This window comes from Amblyraja radiata, chromosome 7 (assembly GCF_010909765.2).
Source record: "Amblyraja radiata isolate CabotCenter1 chromosome 7, sAmbRad1.1.pri, whole genome shotgun sequence".
NCBI lineage: Eukaryota > Metazoa > Chordata > Chondrichthyes > Rajiformes > Rajidae > Amblyraja > Amblyraja radiata.
The window spans coordinates 61,247,515-61,266,711 of NC_045962.1; the positions used below are offsets into that span (position 1 = coordinate 61,247,515).

Consider the following 19,197-nt stretch of genomic DNA (forward strand, 5'->3'; position numbering starts at 1 on the left):
TCCAAAGTACCTGTTCAACTCATCTGCCATTTCCTTGTTCCCCATAATAAATTCACCTTTTTCGGTCTTCAAGGGTCCAACTTTGGCCTTAACTAATTTTTTTCCTATTCACATACCTAAAGAAGCTTTTACAATCCTCCTTTATATTCTTGGCCAGCTTACCTTCGTACCTCATCTTTTCTCCCCGTATTGTCTTTTTGGTTATCTTCTGTTGGTCTTTAAACATTACCCAATCCTCTTGCTTCCCGCTCATCTTTGCTACGTTGTACTTCTTCGCTTTAATTTTTATACTGTCCCTGACGTCCCTTGTAAACCATGGTTGTCCCTTTCTCCCCTTGGAATCTTTCTTCCTCCTAGGAATGAACTGATCCTGCACCTTCTGTATTATTCCTAGAAACACCTGCCATTTTTGTTCCACTGTCATCCCTGCTAGTGTATCTTTCCAGTCAACTTTGGCCCTCATGGCCCCATAGCCCCCTTTATTCAACTGCAACACTGACACCTCCGATCTACTCTTCTTCCTCTCCAATTGTAGATTAAACCTGACCATGTTATGGTCACTGCCTCCTAATGGCTCATTAACCTCGAGGTCCTTTATCAAATCCGGTTCATTACATAACACTAAATCCAGAATTGCCTTCTCCCTGGTAGGCACCAATACAACCTGTTCAAAGAATCCAACATGAAGGCACTCTACAAAGTCCCTTTCTTGGGGTCCAGTACCAACCTGATTTTCCCAGTCTACCTGCATGTTGAAATCTCCCATAACAACCACAGCATTACTTTTACTACATGCCAATTTTAACTCCCGATTCAACTTGCGCCCTATGTCCAGGCTACTGTTTGGGGGCCTGTAGATTAGTCCCATTAGGGACTTTTTACCCTTACAATTCCTTAGTTCTATCCATACTGACTCCACATCTCCTGTTTCAATGTCACCCCTTGCAAGGGAATGAATTTCTTTCCTCACCAACCAGGCAACCCCACCCCCTCTGCCCACCTGTCTGTCTTTTCGATAGGAGGTATACCCTTGAATATTCAGTTCCCAGCCCTGGCCCTCTTGCAGCCATGTCTCAGTTATTCCCACAACATCATACTTGCCAGTTTCTAACTGAGCTTCAAGCTCGTCCACTTTATTCCTTATACTTCGCGCATTCATATACAGTACTTTGACCTCCGTATTCACTTCCCCCCTCACAATTGGCCCCGACCTTACTGTTGTCCATTCTCAAGCTTTCCTTCCCATTAATTCGAGAATCTTTTGTAATTTTTCTTGTAGCCACTTCCCCTTCAACTCCATCTTTATACTCCCAATTTGGCAATCCCTCCCCCCCACTATTTAGTTTAAACCCACACGTGTAGCCCTAGCAAACCTGCCTGCCAGAATGTCAGTCCCCCTCCAGTTAAGGTGTAACCCGTCCCTTTTGTACAGGTCACCCCTACCCCAGAAGCGATCCCAGTGGTCTACAAATCTAAATCCTTGCTCCCTGCACCAGCCCCTCCGCCACACATTCAGATCCCCTATCTCTCTGTTCCTGTCCTCACTAGCACGAGATACTGGTAGCAATCCAGAGATAACCACCCTAGAAGTCCGGCCTTTCAGTCTTCTTCCCAACTCTCTGAACTCATGTTGGAGAACCTCCTTCCTCTTCTTCCCGATGTCGTCTGTGCCTACGTGCACAACTACTGCCGGCTGTTCACCTTCTCTCTCTCTCTCGAGGATGTTCAGAATTCGGCTCGTGACATCCTGAACCCTGGTACCAGGGAGGCAACAGACCATCCTTGCATCTCGTCTGTCGTCTCGTCCTGTCCGCTCCTCGGACAATGGAGTCACCCACCACTAGGGCTGTGCCCGACGTTTGTCTCGCCGGTCGAGTCCCATCTCCAGGATTGGAGCCACCGACGTGTCGCCGCTCGGACTGGAAACATCGTCTCCCCTGACAGTTCCCAAGAGGGTGTACCTAATTTCATTAGGCACAGCCACCTGAGTTTTCTGCACTCCACGATTTCCACCTTTTTTCTCCATCACACACCTAGGTTCTTCCCGTAACCTCGGCGTACCAACCTCACTGTAGGTCCTGTCCAGGAAACTCTCGTTTTCACGGATGGCCCTGAGGTCATCCATCTGCTTCTCCAGTGCCGCAACACGGTCCTTTAGGAGCTGAAGCTGGACGCACTTGCCACAGTTGTAGCAGTCAGAGGCTCCATCTGTGTCCCTGGGCTCCCACATTCTGCAAGCCTCGCACTGTCTCATCTGCCCCGACATGTGTTCACCGCGTTCCGTCCTCTCACACTTTATGTGTAGCCTCCTCTCCTCAGCCTCCTCGCCAGATTCACACTTTACTCGCAAGCACTTCCCTCACAAGGCCGCTCCCTCAGAGCCGTCTTGCTTATATTGACTGATAAATTGCCTAATTTACCAATTTACAAACCAAAATCCTCAGTTTTAAAGTGTTTTCCCCCTCTCACTTCTAACTCTCCTACCACTCAGGCTAGAGCCAATCAGTGCTTTCTCCTGCTTCTCTTTGTTGCTGTTGCTTCAAAATCCATGGGAGCTCTGAGTTAAGTCTGCCTGTGCTTTGCCTTTTCTTTTCAACTGTTTTCCCCCTCTGACTCACTTATGACTCTCCTCCCACTCGGGCTAGAGCCAATCAGTGCTTTCTCCTGCTTCTCTTTGTTACTCCACCATTTTGTGTTTATCTTCAGTTTAAACAAGCATCTGCAGTTCCTTCCTACAACATGTAGTTGATATCCATGTAAGCTTTGTCCCTCCCCCCTTTGAGGGGCCAACAGAAAATTTAAAAGCCCAAACTAAAACAGCTGTTCGATCAAACAAGAGTGCAACTTTGAACTGGTTGCTGGCAGATATTTACCATATTCTTGTTGCAGCAGTAGAATGCCAATCAGATGCAAAACTAGCTCTACAATTCCTTCACTTATACATAAACAGTGCTCCTCTTTCAGTCAATCCTAAAACGCAACAATTAGTACAAGCTATTGATTAATATTATGATATATTTATGTTATATTAATAGTTTGTGGCATAGCTCCCCACCCTAGTGGTACTGTATGGCTTGGCTTTAATCTGTAACATTAAAAGGCAAATGCTGATATGTTCCACCACATAACTACATGCCACATTTCAGCTCAGATTTGTGCAGTCAGCGCAAAGACAGTCAAAAAGCACAGAAACGGGCCCCCTCGATCCAATGAGTCTGTACTGACCAACAAACAGCTTATCCCACTCACAGGAAAACAGCTGAACCACAATATTAAGTAACTCCAGTAAAGCTTCTGACAGCTGAGGGCACAGGAAACTTCTAAGTGTGAATCGCCTTGGACTTGTCGTGACCTGGAAAGCAAAGGGCCTGTCCCACTATGGCAACCTTATTTGCGAGTTTAGGAGAGTTTACTTCGCCACAAGCTCGCAGCATGGTTGACACATGGTCGTAGGTGGTCACTGGTAAGTCTTCATCATGGTCGAGAGGAGTTCCCGTATAGTGGTTACTACTCGCGGCCTCAGTTTGGTTGAGGAAAGGTTTTCAACAAGCTGAATAATTTTCTGCAAGTAAAAATTGGTCAGCATGGAGAAACTCAATACTTTTCAAGTGCTCATTGTGTGTGTGTGTGCGCGCGCGTGCGTTCAGCGCTGATGGTCGATCCAGCTCGCGGTTTTTCAGGCGAGCTTGAAGGTCGCGTAAGTGGGACATGCCCTTAATACATTTGTTGGGAGTCAATTCTTTCAATGTTCTAAATTAAAATGTTTCAAAACAGTATACTAAAATTGAATTTTCAAGCAGTTTGTTGCCCTTCGTTCAAACTCAGAGTTGGTCTGTACTACCAGGGAGTGCATTGTGCATAGCCTCTGAGGGGCAGTCCTAAGCCATGGACAATGGTGTTTTAGCATAAATTTGACAATAACAATTCTGCTTACCTGCCATTTCTCTCGATGGCAAACCTGATGCCTTCTTTCTGGAAAGGAAGCAATTTCTGATTCAACCTTTCAGGAAGTGTTGACAGCAGAGTTTCAAATTCATTTTCTGAACAGTCTTTCTTTAAGAAGGAAGGAAGAGGACTTTGTGGTAGCTTCTGGGCTTTCTTCATGGTTCCAGCAATGATTCTATTTAAAAATGTAAGGAATACATGTTGAGTACTCTAATTAATTAAAGATGACATTGTGAATTTTGATATGCATTATTCTGCATGCTAGTGTGGCACACAAAATGCAGCTGGTGCGAACAAGCATTACCTTCAGAAATCAATTCACTGCAAAATCAGTACTGGTGGTTCAAAAGTTATAATTCAATAGTCGTGTCTTAAGAAACCTCATGTTAGAGAAAATTGCATTCTAGAGAAAATTATGTCAATGGGAAAATATAACGGGGGGGAGGCTTAGGGGCTAGAGTTTCAGACTCACTTTAACAGTAATTTTTCCTGCATTATTCTCAAAAATAGTAGCTTTAATAAGTAATAATAAAAAGTTTATTTTTATTACTGCAAAAAAAAAACCAAGGGTTCTATTGTTTGATAGAATATCATTGAGCAAGTGTCAATAGAGGAATTGGTTGTAAAGTTCAATGACCTTCCAGAGTGAAGCTATCTTCTTAAGAGACAATAGTGTTGGACTGCTGCGGGAAGGTCACATGGTTTTTCTTCCAACACCGATGTTTTTTCCCCCCCCCCCAAGGCAGCTTTTTTTCTGTTTCCCAATTACCAAAGTAACTTTCAAGTGGTTCAACCAATTCGGCCCACTTAATTAAAAATAGTGCTCCCTAATTCTTCATCTCATTGTATAGACATCATCATGGAACTACCTGTATTTGCCAGGATCCTACTTTTCAGATCTTTCTCTTTTGACACAGCCCCATAGTACTTTGAATTATTTTCATAGAAAACAAATAGCGACTGTAGAATTCATCAAAAAGAATAAATGAGCTTGATCTTGCATTTGTCTACTTAATTACATTAAAATGATCATCAGACAGCAATGAAAGTTAAACGCTGTTTGAAGCCTTTAATCATCTGTGACTACACTGGTCTTTTCACCTCATACACGAATGTTCGCTGATACACAGGGTGAATCAAAGGTTAGTGCAACAATGTGGCACTGAGGTAAAAGTTGAACCTGTTGAAAAGCAAAGATGAAAAGAGGATCAAAATTTTATTATTTGAAAACACGTGTAAAAATTAGAAAAGCTTGTTACAAAACTGCAAAATAACTTGGATTCATTGAATGTATTTACATTACTCTGTATCTAATGCTCAATACATGTGTCATTGTCCTCTAACTTTAAAACATTGTCTTTTACCCAGAGTAGGGTAATCAAGAACCAGAGGACATAGGTTTAAGGTGAGGGGAGAGATTTAATATGAACCCGAGGAACAACTTTTTCCACAGAGGTTGGTGGGTATATGGAACGAGTTGCCAGAGAAGGTAATTGAGACAAGTACTATAAGAACTTTATAAAGTCATTTGCATGAGCGTAGGTGGGGCATACAGGTTTGTATGGACAATTGGGCCAAAAGGCCAGTTTCATGCTTTACGACATGCTTATGAAATGCAAACTCTTCGCTAGGCAGAAAAATCAAATTTCCATTCTCCAATGTTTCCCAAAACACCTCAAAGTTTGCGGATGACACAAAGCTGGGTGACAGTGTGAGTTGCGAGGAGGATGATATGAGGCTGCAGGGTGACTTGGATAGGTTGGGTGAGTGGGCAGATGGTTGGCAGATGCAGTATAATGTGAATAAATGTGAACTTATCCACTAAAGTGGCAAGAACAAGGAGATCAGATTATCTGAATGCTGTCAGATTAGGGAAAGCGGAGGTGCAACGAGACCAAGGTGTCCTTGTATATCAGTCACTGAAATAAGCATGCAGGTACAGCAGGCAGTGAAGAAAGCAAATGCCATGTTGGTCTCATAGCAAGAGGATTTGAGTATAGGAGCAAGGATGTCCTACTGCAGTTGTACAGGGCCCTGGTGAGACCTGGAGTACTGTGTGCAGTTTTGGTCTCCTAAATTGAGGAAGGACATTATTGCCATTGAGAGAGTGCAGCGTAGGTTCACCAGGTTAATTCCCAGGATGGCGGGACTGACATATGATGAAAGAATGGATCGACTGGGCTTATATTCAATGGAATTTAGAAGGATGAGAGGGTATCTTATAGAAACATATAAGGGATTGGACAGGCTAGATGCAAGAAAAATGTTCCCGATGTTGGGGGTGTCCAAAACTAGGGGGTCACAGTTTAAGAATAAGGGCTAGGTTATTTAGGACTGAGGTGAGGAAAAACGTTTTCACCAGAGAGTTGTGAATTTGTAGAATTCTCTGCCACAAAAGGCAGTGGAGGCCAATTCACTGGAAGTATTCAAGAGAGTTAGATATAGCTCTTTGGGCTAACAGAATCAAAGGTTATGGGGGAAAAAGCAGGAACAGGGTACTGATTCCGGACAATCAGCCATGATCATGTTGAATGGCGAAAGCTGGCTCAAAGGGCCGAATGGCCTATTCCTGCATCTACTTTCCATGTTTCTAATTTTGAAAAAAAGAATATATCGACTTATGATGGATTGCATTAGAATTTGTTGATATACATGGCGTTCAGAACATCAAATTCTATGGAACTGGATAAAGAGAAAATAAAAGGAGATCATGCCTTCACTTGAACAGAATAAAGAGCATGACAATGTGACAGCATAGATTTTAGATAAAATCAAATCAAATTGAATTACATTGAAATTATTTTTCAGACTTCATCTTCCAATTCATTTAAAAATTAATTTGATGGTAATAATTACATGAGATTTATTTCAATTAACTACAGATTAAACAATGAATATTCTATATTTTTAAGGAAACTTGATGTGTAGACAAACTGAGGTCAATAATGCACAGGATCGAAGTTTAAAGGCTAAAAAAAAAGCATTCAGAAAATCTAAATTAAAAGCCCAGCAAATAGTTTATAACTGCCATAGGCTATAATATAGAACATTAATTCTCTTCTTAATTGACCAAAGGGAGCTGGCACCTGTAAAAGCGGAGGCATATTTATGCTAGACAGTGGTTTTATTTAAGATGAGGTATTCGATCTAGTACCAAAAATCAATAAGATTCTTAAAACATTGAGAAGCTTTTATACAAGTACACAGAACATACAATTATGTTTAAGCATGTATTTATTTATGCAGCATTGATAACCACAGACTGACGAAGAAAGTAAATAGATGCCGAAACGAGCGCAAGTTTTTGGTTCATCAAACTGTTCACTTCCAAATTCTTCAAATGTTCCACCTTCATATATTCCTTACTCCCAACAATGATAGCGAACATTTTTAAAACTAAATTAAACGCTAACTCCTTAGAAGGCTCATCTCAACACACTTTATCAGTGAGTTTATTTGCAAATTGATTTCCTTACCAAATCAGCACTTGCAAACCCAAGAAATGTGTGTAAATGGCTTATCTGAGCACACATCATCTTCTTGTTAAATTTAGTTGGTCAGCCCACGGCTATAAACAATTTCCCGATTCCATATCTCGGAAAACTAAACTCTTTCTGAGTTCTAATTAAAAATCCATAATTAATTATCCATGTGTTCCTTTCACAGCATTGTCTTAATGGTTAGTGGATACAACTTTGAACTAGGGAATAAGTGTCCATTAGCATGCTTCCAATTTCCCATTCAATTAAATTCAGAGTTACATCAATATGAATCAACAAGGGATGTTTCAAATATCAGTGTCCAGCACCTCAGTATATTTGTAACTGAAAATACATTTGTTAATAAAACTTCTGCATTTAAGAAAGAAAATCACATCTGTATAGGCACTATGAGAGATCTAATTAGTTTACCCTGAATGGCCATTACTTATAACTGCAACATTTGCTCCCTTCCAATACTTCTCTAACTCCTTTTCTTTTAGTTATTATTGATTTTTTCCCCACCAACCTTCCCTGATAAACAATCGAGATCATAATAACACCCACATAAAAGATATACACACTTCCCCTCAGTTAACTTTGCCATTAATCTTGAAACCTGACTCTTATCAACTTAGTGTGTCCAACACCCTCAGCTCAATTAACATTATCTTTGAAAATATATGCCAAAAAATGTGTGTAGGAATTACAGATGCTGGTTAAAACCAAAGATAAACACAAAATGCTGCAGTAACTCAGCGGGACAGGCAGCATCTCTGGAGAGAAAGAAAGTGTGACATTCTGGATCTTCTTCAGCCATAAAGTTTGTTGAGTTTGTGGCAATTAAATAAAATGTGGAGAGATCATCAATCACCATATAACTTCTTTGCCCCACACATAATCCTTCAGCTTTGACAACTGACAGCGTTTGTGAGAAACCTGTGTCAGTTTCCTCTGAAATTCACTCCCATTATATATCCCAGTTTGAGACCCTGCATTGGTCCTGCTTCAGGGTCTAGAGCAGTGGTTCCCAACCTTTTTTTGGCCATGCCCCACCTAATCACCTCTAAAATCCTGATCCCCCCCCCCCCCCCATATTTTAGCACGAGCAGACAAAGAAATAATTCTCAGAAAATGGAATTTACTCAAAATAACATCTGAAACATAAACTACATATGTTTACCTGTTGCCGCCCCTTAAAAATCAAATTGCCCCCCTGTGGGGTGTACGCCCCACGTTGGGAACCACTGGTCTAGAGTCTAGACCAAAATCAACCATCACTTGGGCTCCACACATGCTGCTAGACCTGTTGACCTCCTCTAGCAGCTAATTTTTAAGGTCCAGATTCATCAACTTGTGTATCTCCATTCTGCTCCAATGACATAAGTACTGAAAGTCACGATTGGAACAGATGGTCCCTTTGGAGACCCAATCCCGTAAGTAGTAAGAGACATAGAAGCAAGAGAGAAGGAAGCTTCTTTTCCCCCATACAGATGGTCGTTGAAATCCAAATTGAAATCTATCCAGAAAACACATGAGACTGGAGATGCTTGAATCTTGAGCAAAAAAAAAAACTGCTGGAGGAACTCTGGGGGAGGCAGAAAGGAATTGTCATGACAAAACCCTGCAGCAGTTTAAAAAAAAAATCAATCCAGTTTTCACCACAAATTAATCGATGTCTAATTTTGCTCCCATCAGTAGTACGTGTTAAGCACGAATCATGGAAACTTGGACGTAAACTTAACTGAAACTTTCTGATCCTGTTCTATCACAAGAACATAAAGTAGCTCTTATTAACGACACGAATTACATCCCTCGCAGATGTGACAGAAGAGATTTATTCCCTCCCAATCCCTGTTAATCAGATTGGAGCCTGCTGTTTGAGAGTGGAAATAGTTCATTAATGTTGCCTCAGGGGAGATTATTACCTAGTCTCATTCCCATGTAACGCCAGATGTACCAATGTGATTGACTCTTAAATGACCTAGCAAGCCACAATTCCAGTCGACTGCCACCTAGCTCACCCCCTGGCTCCAGTGCTCCCTCCCAGTCACTGGATGGACACACCCACACGTTGATCCACCCACCTGGCGGCTGTGTATCCCAAGCAAAGATCTTTGATCCCAAGCTCCCTTGGCTGTTTCCCCAAATCCTTTAAAGTCTACCAGTACTACTTCCCCACGGTCCCTTAAAACAATGGCATCCACTAGTTCGTTCGGCACCGAGGATACATAATTAATGGTTTGCCTTACGTTGTGACCAACCTCCTCCTCTCTCCCACACCCAACTCTCCCCCCCCCCCCATTTTTTGATTAAAAAATACGTAGATTATAACTGTAGATTAACCATATTAATCTCTGCCAATATAACCTTCATCACATATACTATGCATGATACACATTCCGCCGTGCTATGTAATCCAGTCCGGGACTTGAGTAAGGAATACAGTTACTGATAACAACCCTGCTTGTCCCTAGCTCGGCAATCTGCAAGATGATATTACTAGTGCAGTAGTATGTATTATTCTCTCCTCATACGTTTTAATAAAAGCCTTGTGGTTCACCTAATACTTTGTAATGGAGTGATTACAAAACAATAACGTTACGTCACTGTAGATCCAAATACACAACTAACATTTAACTCAGCAATTCTCTGCCTTGTTCCTTAGAAATGCAGATAGGCCGTGTCTATGGACTTTATGTCCCAATAATCTATTTTCGTTGATCAACCACGCAAATATATGCAATGCAAAATAACACAACGCATGCTAATGAACACATTTACCCCCAAATTGTATTTTAACATGAAACTTCATCTACGTATCAAAATGGGATAGAAATGCATCATTATTTTAGCACTTCCCCGGGGGGGGGGGAGAGAAGAGATTACAGCTGCAAACTTCATACCCAACTTACTTCAACGAGAAATTATAACTTTCCAAACACTGCGGCTGAAAACGCGCTCAAACCCTGCGTCCGCGCGCTTGCGTCACCTCCCCAGTCGTCATCAGCGATTGACGTAGTGCGCGATGACGCGCGCGCAGGGCGGCGATGCCGGGTCAGGTTGGGGGTGGGGTTTTCCCGTAGGTTTTTAGGTTTAGTTTTTTTTAAGCCTGTTTTAGTCGCTCGATGAGTTCACACACGGGTTTCCGGGCGGCAGGTAAGGCGCCTTGTTTTATTTGGTCTGGTGAAGTTGACTGTTATTTGTTTTAAAATTGACTGAAGCGGGTTTTCGGCGGCCGCGGTTGCAGCAGAGCTCGAGCGCCTGTGGCGCTGCCTCACCCTAACGTGATGGCTGCCTGGCCCCGCCCTCGGTCGCCCTCCATTGGCTCAGTGTCACCATTGTCCCCCGGTAGTCGGCGGCTGCCCGGAGAAGGAGGGGGAGCAACAGGGCGAATGGCAGAAAGCAGGAACAAAAAATGTTGTTTGGTTTAGAGATACAGCGCGGAAACAGGCCCTTCGCCCCCCGACCCGCGCGCACGAACACTATCCTACACCAACACACACTGTGGACAATTATACCAACCCAATTAATCTATAAATCTTCGGTGTATAACCAGCATCTGTAGTTCCTTCCTATACAAACCTGTAAGTATTTGGAGTGTGGGTGGAAACCGGAGCTCCCAGAGAAAAGTAATGGTCACTGGGTCGTACAAACTCCGTACAGGCAGCACCCGTGTTCAGGAACGAACCCGGCACTTACAGTTGTACAATTATCTTGTACAACTGTAACATAACAAATGATTGCAGCTGTTTTTAAAAACCCACCGATATATTTTTACAAAAGGCAGATTCTCGCCCTACATTTTATTTGTGGGGGAAAAAAGATAAATTATTCGCGGACCAATGACCTCGTTGTATTTGTTGGGCCAAAGGGTAAATTATGTCGGAGCAACCTGTTGAGAGCTATCAAATGGCCATGCATTTATTGTAGGTCGGTGTATAAGTGGCGATGTTGCTGCAGATGAATGTCAAGGCAGTGTTTGTCGAAGGCGTTTGTCAGGAGTTTATCCTAAATATTAATGTGGGAATTTGGGTGCAGAGAAACTAAAATCAAAAGTCTATTGAAAATAACACGCATGGGAATCGAATCCCAGTGGAATATACCACATGCTGAGCAATTTTGCATCAACCAATACATTGTTGTACCTATACATTGAACTGATCGTACAGCCATTCGACGTAATTGTCCGGATAGATGTGTTAATTAATGATGCGCATTCACGCTCACTTTCTTCTTCCACTTGACGGTCACCTTACTGCAGAATGACCTGTGCGCTCCATTAATAGGAAATCTCCAGTTTGATGCAAATCGAGTCTTCAGAGCCTTTTAAACATTTATATTTAGAGTAACCCGGGTAAGGCTACTTCTCCCGCTTCCATTGGTCGCTGTCTGTTAGGGCGCGTCACTGCTTCCTCCATCGGGTTTGGTTGGAGTTGCCGGGGCGGGGGGGAGAGAGAGAGAGAGAGGAGGGCCAGGGTGTTGGGGGGCAGGGTTTAGCCATGCTCCCGACTCGCTGCAACAAACCCTCTCGGTGGGGAACCGGTAAGTGTGTGTATATAAATTAAATCACCCGCCCTTTAGCTTAAACTGTTCTTGTCTTTACTGAAAAGGAAATACATATATTTTTAATGGCAATTGTGCGCCTGTGAGAAGGTCATCGTCGTTCTTAGTGACGGACTGAATAAAGGATTCGCGGAAGCGACGTTTGGGTTAAATTAGCCCGACGGCCTAGTCCCCCTCTCCCCAATAGGCCGCAGTAGCAGCTCGTGTACTTGGGGGATGCAGTAACCACGGGGGGATTCGAACAGACAGTACGTGCGCATTATTGCCAGGCAGGATGCTACATTGCTTCAGTCTTGCTGCAACGTTCTTGGAGATTTTAGATATATCGCATGTGTGTGTCCATATAGCTGTCGGAGCGTACGACATGTTGAAAGCGGGTGAGAGTTCGGCTTGGTTCATATACAAGTACCGTACTAGGCTTAAATAATGTAAAACACAATTTTTCTGGGAGATTCGTACCCTTTAAAATTTATCTAGGATGGGCGTGAATGTAGTAACCTCTTTAAATCTGGGTAAATAGATAAAACGGGATTAAGCCATGTTCCCAAGGATCCTAAAATAGATGAGTATAAATATAGCACTCGAGTACATCAGACATAATCTTGCCGCCTTTAACGTAATCGATTACCTAACTTCGTTTTCGACATACCGAAAAGTAAATCATTAATAATTTTAATGAAATTTATTGTAATTTTTATTGTAACTATTGTATTGAACCTTTATAATTGACCCTTAGTATTTTGGTCGACCCGATTATCATCATTGCCTTGCTTTTTAGTAATGGGGTTATCATCACCTGAATTGTCTCGTTTACGAACAGCTCACTACCCTGTGATATTGACTAGAACAGGTTCGTTGTGGTAGGACGATGTACAGGAAGGATCCCATTTTATTTTTGTGAGAAGTGGTATTGTAACTGGTATGTTTTATTTATTAATTTATGTAAAAGGAAACTTAATTTTGCTGTCATTTAGAAAGACAACTTTCTCTCATATAATGAGTATTGACAATTTCTTAAATGAATTTAATATAGATTTTGCAGATGACAGTGACATTACAAAATATGCCTGTGCGTAATAGTGTCAGGAAATTAACCAGCACCTTATTCTGACCAATGATTTTTTAGGATGGTATTTCTGTGTGATTAATGAGAAAGAAGCTTGAAAGCTTTACAGCTATTTGAAGTTGTTGAAATATTAGAAAATTGTAACACACTGCATTGGAAAATTATGCAGTAATACTTATTAGAAAGTGTTAAAGAGAATGGATTACAAGCATTTTATTGACAATTGTCTCAATTTTCGTGGATTATTGTGGTTAGTCTCTGTAAATAGCTCACATTGTCAAATAATTGCAATCATTATTTTTTTCGTTCTGTACATACATGTGGAATGGTTGACAACAATAATCATTATACAAGAATGTACATCAGCATTATATATTAAATGATAATGCATTTTAACAAGGACTTGTGCTATTTCACAGTTAGAAAGTTAAAATGGAAAAAACTTGAGTTTGGGCAAATTACCTTTAACACAGAGAAAACAAATCTATTAAGTATTGACACTGCATTTTGTTGTTAATGCAATAAATAATACAGATTCATTTGCCATTTTTGATGTGCAGTGTTACAGGATAGTATTTATAGGATTCCATGTACAGAGAGAGACTTCTGATGCGGTGCTTCCGGATGGTGATTAAATGGGCCTCCAGTGACGATGAAGTTCAAGATTCAAGATTCAAGATAGATTTAATTGTCACATGTGCCAGATGGCACAGTGAAATGAAATTCCCATACAGCCATACAATAAAAATAAAAATAAAGGACACAACACACTATAGAATTTAACATAAAACATCCTCACACAGCAGAATCAAAGTTCCCCATTGTGTGGGAAGGCACCAAAATCAGTCTCTTCCTCCACTGTTCCCCGTGGTCAGGACCTCCGCAGTTGCAGCTACGGGCGGCCCGATGTCCAGGACCGCTCGCCGGGGTGATACAAGTCCGACGTCGGGGCTGCGGGACGTCCTCAGTGGCGTGGACGCCAGAGTCGGCCCCCTCCTACCGGAGTCGGCGGCTTCCAAAGTGTAGGCCGCGCCGGATGGAGACCCGCTGCTGCAGACCCTCTGCAAGGCGCCCCAGGACTCCTCGATGTTGTTCAGAGCCGCCCGCGTTGGAAGCTCTCCGCACCAGAGCTCCACGATGTTGGAGCAGCAGCCCAACGCTCCGGAGCTCCAAACGACGACCCAGGTAGGCATCGCCCGCTCTGCGGTGACTCCAGCGCTGCGCCGCAGCTTTAGCAGCCCTGGTCCGGTTCCCGGTCCCCGGCAGGAAAGGCCGCTCCGATCCAGCTGGTAGGCCGCGAGGTGGCCTAGTTGTTGTGGCCTAGACCCGCGAAGTTGTTGTGAAGGGCATTAAGGAATGCGCTGCAGTAACAACTTTTTGCACTTTATTTATCAAACATAACTTTCAGATATGCCTATTGAGATCAAAGATATTTTTGTGTCAGATCATGGGTGTGAAATCAAATTGGATCGTTTCACACAAGAGTATAACTAAATCAATAAGTTGTTTTTTTTCAAGTTTGAATAATGTCTGCAAGGTCATCTTGACTACCAAATCACAAACACTGCAGTGTGGGATGTTCTGCTGACTTTAGAATTACTAATTGTAGCAATCTGCATGTAAAATATCACTGGACAATCATGTTTGGCAGTCTGAGGCTGTTATTTTCTCTTGTAATCTGATGATATGTCAACGCCTTGGAGATCTAGATTATTGGTGGCCAGCATTGCAGTTCATTCTTTACTATCGGAAGGTGGTGTGTTAATGGCATTTGAATGTCTTGTGATATTGTTTGATGTGTTGAAGTGATTGTTCCTTGGCCTTTTGATATCTTTTCATAGCTTCTTTAGGTTTTTCCCAAGCTCTGAGTTTTGGTGCCTCTAATTTAATGTAAAATACATTGGGAAATATTCAGCAGGCAACAGCTGTGGAGAGAGTAGTAGACTTATTGGCATGTCCCACTTAGGCAATTTCTTCGGCGACTTCCATAGTCGTAGCAGGTCACCGACTAACCGGCGACTGGACTGCCCCTACGACAATGTCTACAACAACCTACCATCTCGTCGACGGCAAGCTACCGACAACCGACGACCCATTAGGACGTCCACCTACGACAACCTACGTCCACCTGCGACAAGCTACGATAAGGTAAGACAATTCAGTTGCCGGTACCTGTCGTCGGTTGACGTAGGTAGTCGCCAATGGAATTCATCGAAGTCAGCACCAGCAACAACCTACGTCACCTGGTGGCAATCTACGTCATCCTGGCGACAACCTACGACAGCACCTACGTCAGGAGAAGACAAGCTATGATCATTGGCGTCAAGTCCACTGTCGCCGAAAAGTTTTGAACATTTCAAAATCCAGCGGCGACTAGAAAAACGATAAGATTCTTTGGGCGACTTGAGGAGACTACTACCGACCATAAAGGCGTCACTCCGCGACCATGTGGCGACAGCCTTGTCGCCTGTAGTCGCCTAAAAAAATCACCTAAGTACAATACAATACAATTCAATTTATTGTCATTTGGACCCCTTGAGGTCCAAACGAAATGCCGTTTCTGCAGCCATACATTACAAACAAATAGACCCAAGACACAACATAATTTACATAAACATCCATCACATTGCTGTGATGGAAGGCCAAAAAAACTTCTCTCTCCACTGCACTTTCCCCCCCGATGTCAGAGTCAAAGTCAAAGCCCCCGGCGGGCGATGGCGAATTGGCCCGCAGCCATTAAAGCCACGTCGGGTGATGCAAGGTCGCACACCGGGTCTTGGTGTTAGAGCCCCCGGCGTGCGCTCGCAGAGACCCGCCGCCATTCCAAGCCGCGCGGGGCGGTGCTGTAAGGCCCCGCTCCAGGAGCTCTTCAACCCCGCAACTCGGGCGGGAGAAGTCGCCGCTGCGGAAGCCCCGAAAAGCGGTCTTCCTCCAGGGACCCACGGGCTCCCGGTGTTACCGTCCGCCAAACCCGCAGTTGCAGCCACCGAATCTCCGGGGGTCGGGTCGCAGCAGCGTCCACCACAGCTCCACCCGCTCTGGACTCGGCCAGCTCCGCGACGGTGAGGTGAGTAGTCGGCACCACAGCGCCCGGTCTTCCTGTTGGAGGCCGCTCCTCGTTGCAGCCCCAACGACAACGGAGACCCGACAAAGAAAAGGTCGGGTCTCCCGTGCAGGGAGAGATTTAAAAGTTACCCCCTCCCCCCCACACCACCCCCACCCCCCCACACACATACCCCAACCAAAAATAACAAAAACTACATAAAAACATAGACATAAAATAATAAAAACGCAGACGGACTGCAGAGGCCGCTGCTGACGAGAGTCGTGCCGCCTACCGCCTACAGGGCATTAATGTTTTGGGTTAATGATCCTTCAACAGAACAGGAAAGGTTTGTATTGAACACCTTTCAAGTTGCAAATAATGCGAGGAAAGAAGAGAACAAAGGGAATACCTGCGATGGTGTGATGAGTTGTCCAAATGACACTCTTGCTTTTCATGCCCTCTTGGGGTTTTGCAAATGATAGCTGATCTGTGTATACTGTAATTTTAATGTTACAGGTGGATGAGCTCGCATTGGAATTGGCTGGTTCAGACACAAATGGAAAGGTTGTTTATCCAAAATTGTTGAATTCACCATCGAGTACCAACCGCTGCAGTGTGCCAAGATTGAAGAAAAGGTGCTATCCTTTCAGCTCATATTGGGCTTTGTTGGAATAGTCTCTGTTGGTATTCCTTTATTTGTATTTTCATATAATTCAATAAATTTGCTGATTCATTTTATCATTCATGGATTATTAAGAAGATGTGGCAAAAAAAAAAAACGTGCTGGAGGAACTCTGCGGTATCAGGCGGCATCTAAGGAGGGAAATGGACAGACAACATTTCGGGTCAGGGCCGTTCTTCTGATGGGGCGGGGGAAAGAAAGGTGGAAACGAGATTGACAAGTGATAATTGGATATATGCACATTGAGGAGGAGTGATGTTGATCGGTAGCTGGGTAGTAAGAGACAAATGCTGGAGGTGAAAAGGAAAGAAGAGAAAATTGCAAAACCGGAGGTAGAGATATGAATGAGGGGTGGGGGGGAAGGTAAAAGGGAAATGTGGGGCTGGGGAATGGGTGATGAGTGTATGAAGGAGCTGGTAGAGTGAGAGATGGTTGGAGAAATGTACGTGCATCAGGATTGGGGGGCGGCGGGGGAGGGGGGGGGGGCAGAAATGGAATGGAGGGGTTATTGAAATTGGAGATTTCAGTATTCATACGTTGAGTTGTTAGCTCCTCAAGTGGATTATGAGGTGCTGAGAGAGGAGTTACAGGGGAAAGTGCCTGGGGAGAGGATGAGTTTGGTGGGAAGGCATGAGTGAAGCAAGGAGTTACTGAGGGGGTGATCACGAATCGTGTTTTGTTTAAAATTTTTTTGAAACTGCAACATTATGACTATTCACAAATAGCCCAGCAGTGGCCAAATCCCTGAAATATCTTTTTGCTCACCTCAGAGTTGTGAATCTTTGGGACTCTACCCCATAGTGCTGTAGATGTAGAGTTATTAAGTATATTCAGGGCTGAGCTAAATTTCTGGACCACAGTAGAATCGAGATTACAAGATTAATTCCTGCAATGAGGGGATTGACATATGAGGAAAGGTTAAGTAGGCTGGAACTCTACTCTTTGGAGTTTAGAAGAATGAGAGGCGATCTCATTGAAACATATAAGATCGTGAGGGGCCTTGATCGGGTGGATGCACCGAGGATGTTCCCAATGATCGGGGAAACTAGAACTAGGGGACATAGTTGCAGAATAAGGGGGGGCTCTTTTAAAACTGAGATGAGGAAGAACTTCTTCACCCAGAGGGTGGTTAATTTATGGAATTCACTGCCCCAGGGAGCAGTGGAAGCAGAAACGTTAAATATATTTAAGACTAAAATAGATGGTTTTTTAGCTGCCAAGGGGATAAGGGGCTACGGGGAGAGGGCAGGGATATGGACCTAGGTATGGTTAGTATAGTAAGACCTGAGTGATCTCCTGGACAAGTGTCGATCGCCTGGATTGGGGTCGGAGAGGAATTTCCCGGATTTTTTTCCCGAATTGGACCTGGGTTTTTATCCGGTTTTTTGCCTCCCCCAGGAGATCACGAGGTTCTTGGGGTGGAGAGGGGTGATAGCGGTATAAAGGGGAGGGTAGTGTCTTGTGTTCTGTGTCTTGTGTCTACTGTTTGTGGGTAAGTGTGTCTGTTTAGTGTTCAGCCATGAGCGAATGGCGGTGCGGGCTCGACGGACCTGGTGGTCTACTCTCGCACCTACTTTCTATGTTTCTATGTTTCTATTACGAGGTCAAGTAGGAAAGTAAAATTGAGGCCAAAGGTAAGATTACGATGCATTGTGGAGCAGAGTTGAAGAACTGATTTAATTCTACTCCTTCCTATTATAATCTTGGTCATTAAAGAAATGCATTGTTATCAATAAGAGAGTTTGGTATTCCGACTGAGCATGCCCAGGTCATAGGTCACTAGCTATAAAACAGTCTTGGCATTGTGCGCAGGCTTGCGTTTCATCCGTAGTCGGGTCGGGGTCAGCTCTCCGTCGCTGCGGGTACTGTTGAGTTGCTGTTTGGGGTGCCCCCTTCCCAATGTCCCGTCCCTGTTCGGAGGTGTCCGGGGTGGCCCTGGGCTGGCGGGGAGGCCCCGGACTTGCAGTCGCTGGCTCCATCTCGGCTCTGCCTATCCCGCCGGGTTGGTCCCGGCATCCCTCCACCTCCACCCCCCACCCTTCAGTCCGACACACAGATTCTGCTGAAGATTGGCAGCCGTGGGCCCTGCTCGAAACCGGGCGACTTGGAGCCGCTGCTGCTGGAGACGTCCTGGTCGGAGAGATTCTGGGGCCATGGCGCAGGCCAGGCTCCCGCTGGAGCTGCGGGTATTGTTGGTGACGGTGGTGCTGGCGGCAGCAGCAACCTCCTCCCCCTCCCTTGCCCAGCCGCAAGCCCAGAGTCCAGGCCAGCTCCAACTCCAGGTCGGGGCTGAAGGCAGCCTGCAGAGCGGCCCAGTCTAGCGCTGGGTCGGAGGAGGCTGAGCTTAGGCTAGCGCTCTGGCGCAGGCGAGGCCGGGGCCCTCGCTCCTCCTCGGGGTTGTGGATGAAGTGGC

The 19,197-nt window shown here is 44.2% G+C and overlaps 2 protein-coding genes across 17 annotated transcripts in view; one reads left to right on the forward strand and one right to left on the reverse strand.

Annotated features, from left to right (window-relative positions):
* zranb3 (zinc finger RANBP2-type containing 3) overlaps positions 1–10,731 on the reverse strand; it is a 107,649-nt gene extending 96,918 nt beyond the window's left edge. Inside the window, exons 1-2 of one of the 3 annotated variants that reach the window (XM_033024660.1) lie at positions 10,340–10,731; positions 3,935–4,120 (exon numbers count right to left, since the gene is read on the reverse strand). In XM_033024660.1, coding sequence (XP_032880551.1) covers positions 3,935–4,104 — 170 coding nt within the window. In that variant the 5' untranslated portion in view covers positions 4,105–4,120; positions 10,340–10,731. Of the gene's footprint in view, positions 1–3,934; positions 4,121–9,511; positions 9,620–10,339 lie in introns of those variants that run through there. The other 2 variants (XM_033024661.1, XM_033024662.1) reach the window with 2 other exon arrangements.
* Positions 10,444–19,197, forward strand: part of r3hdm1 (R3H domain containing 1) — a 212,127-nt gene continuing 203,373 nt past the window's right edge. For 10 of the 14 annotated variants that reach the window (XM_033024663.1, XM_033024670.1, XM_033024672.1 and 7 more), the window contains exon 1: positions 10,468–10,583. The gene's annotated coding sequence lies outside the window, so the exon portion shown is untranslated. Of the gene's footprint in view, positions 10,584–11,875; positions 11,970–19,197 lie in introns of those variants that run through there. The other 4 variants (XM_033024664.1, XM_033024667.1, XM_033024673.1 and 1 more) reach the window with 3 other exon arrangements.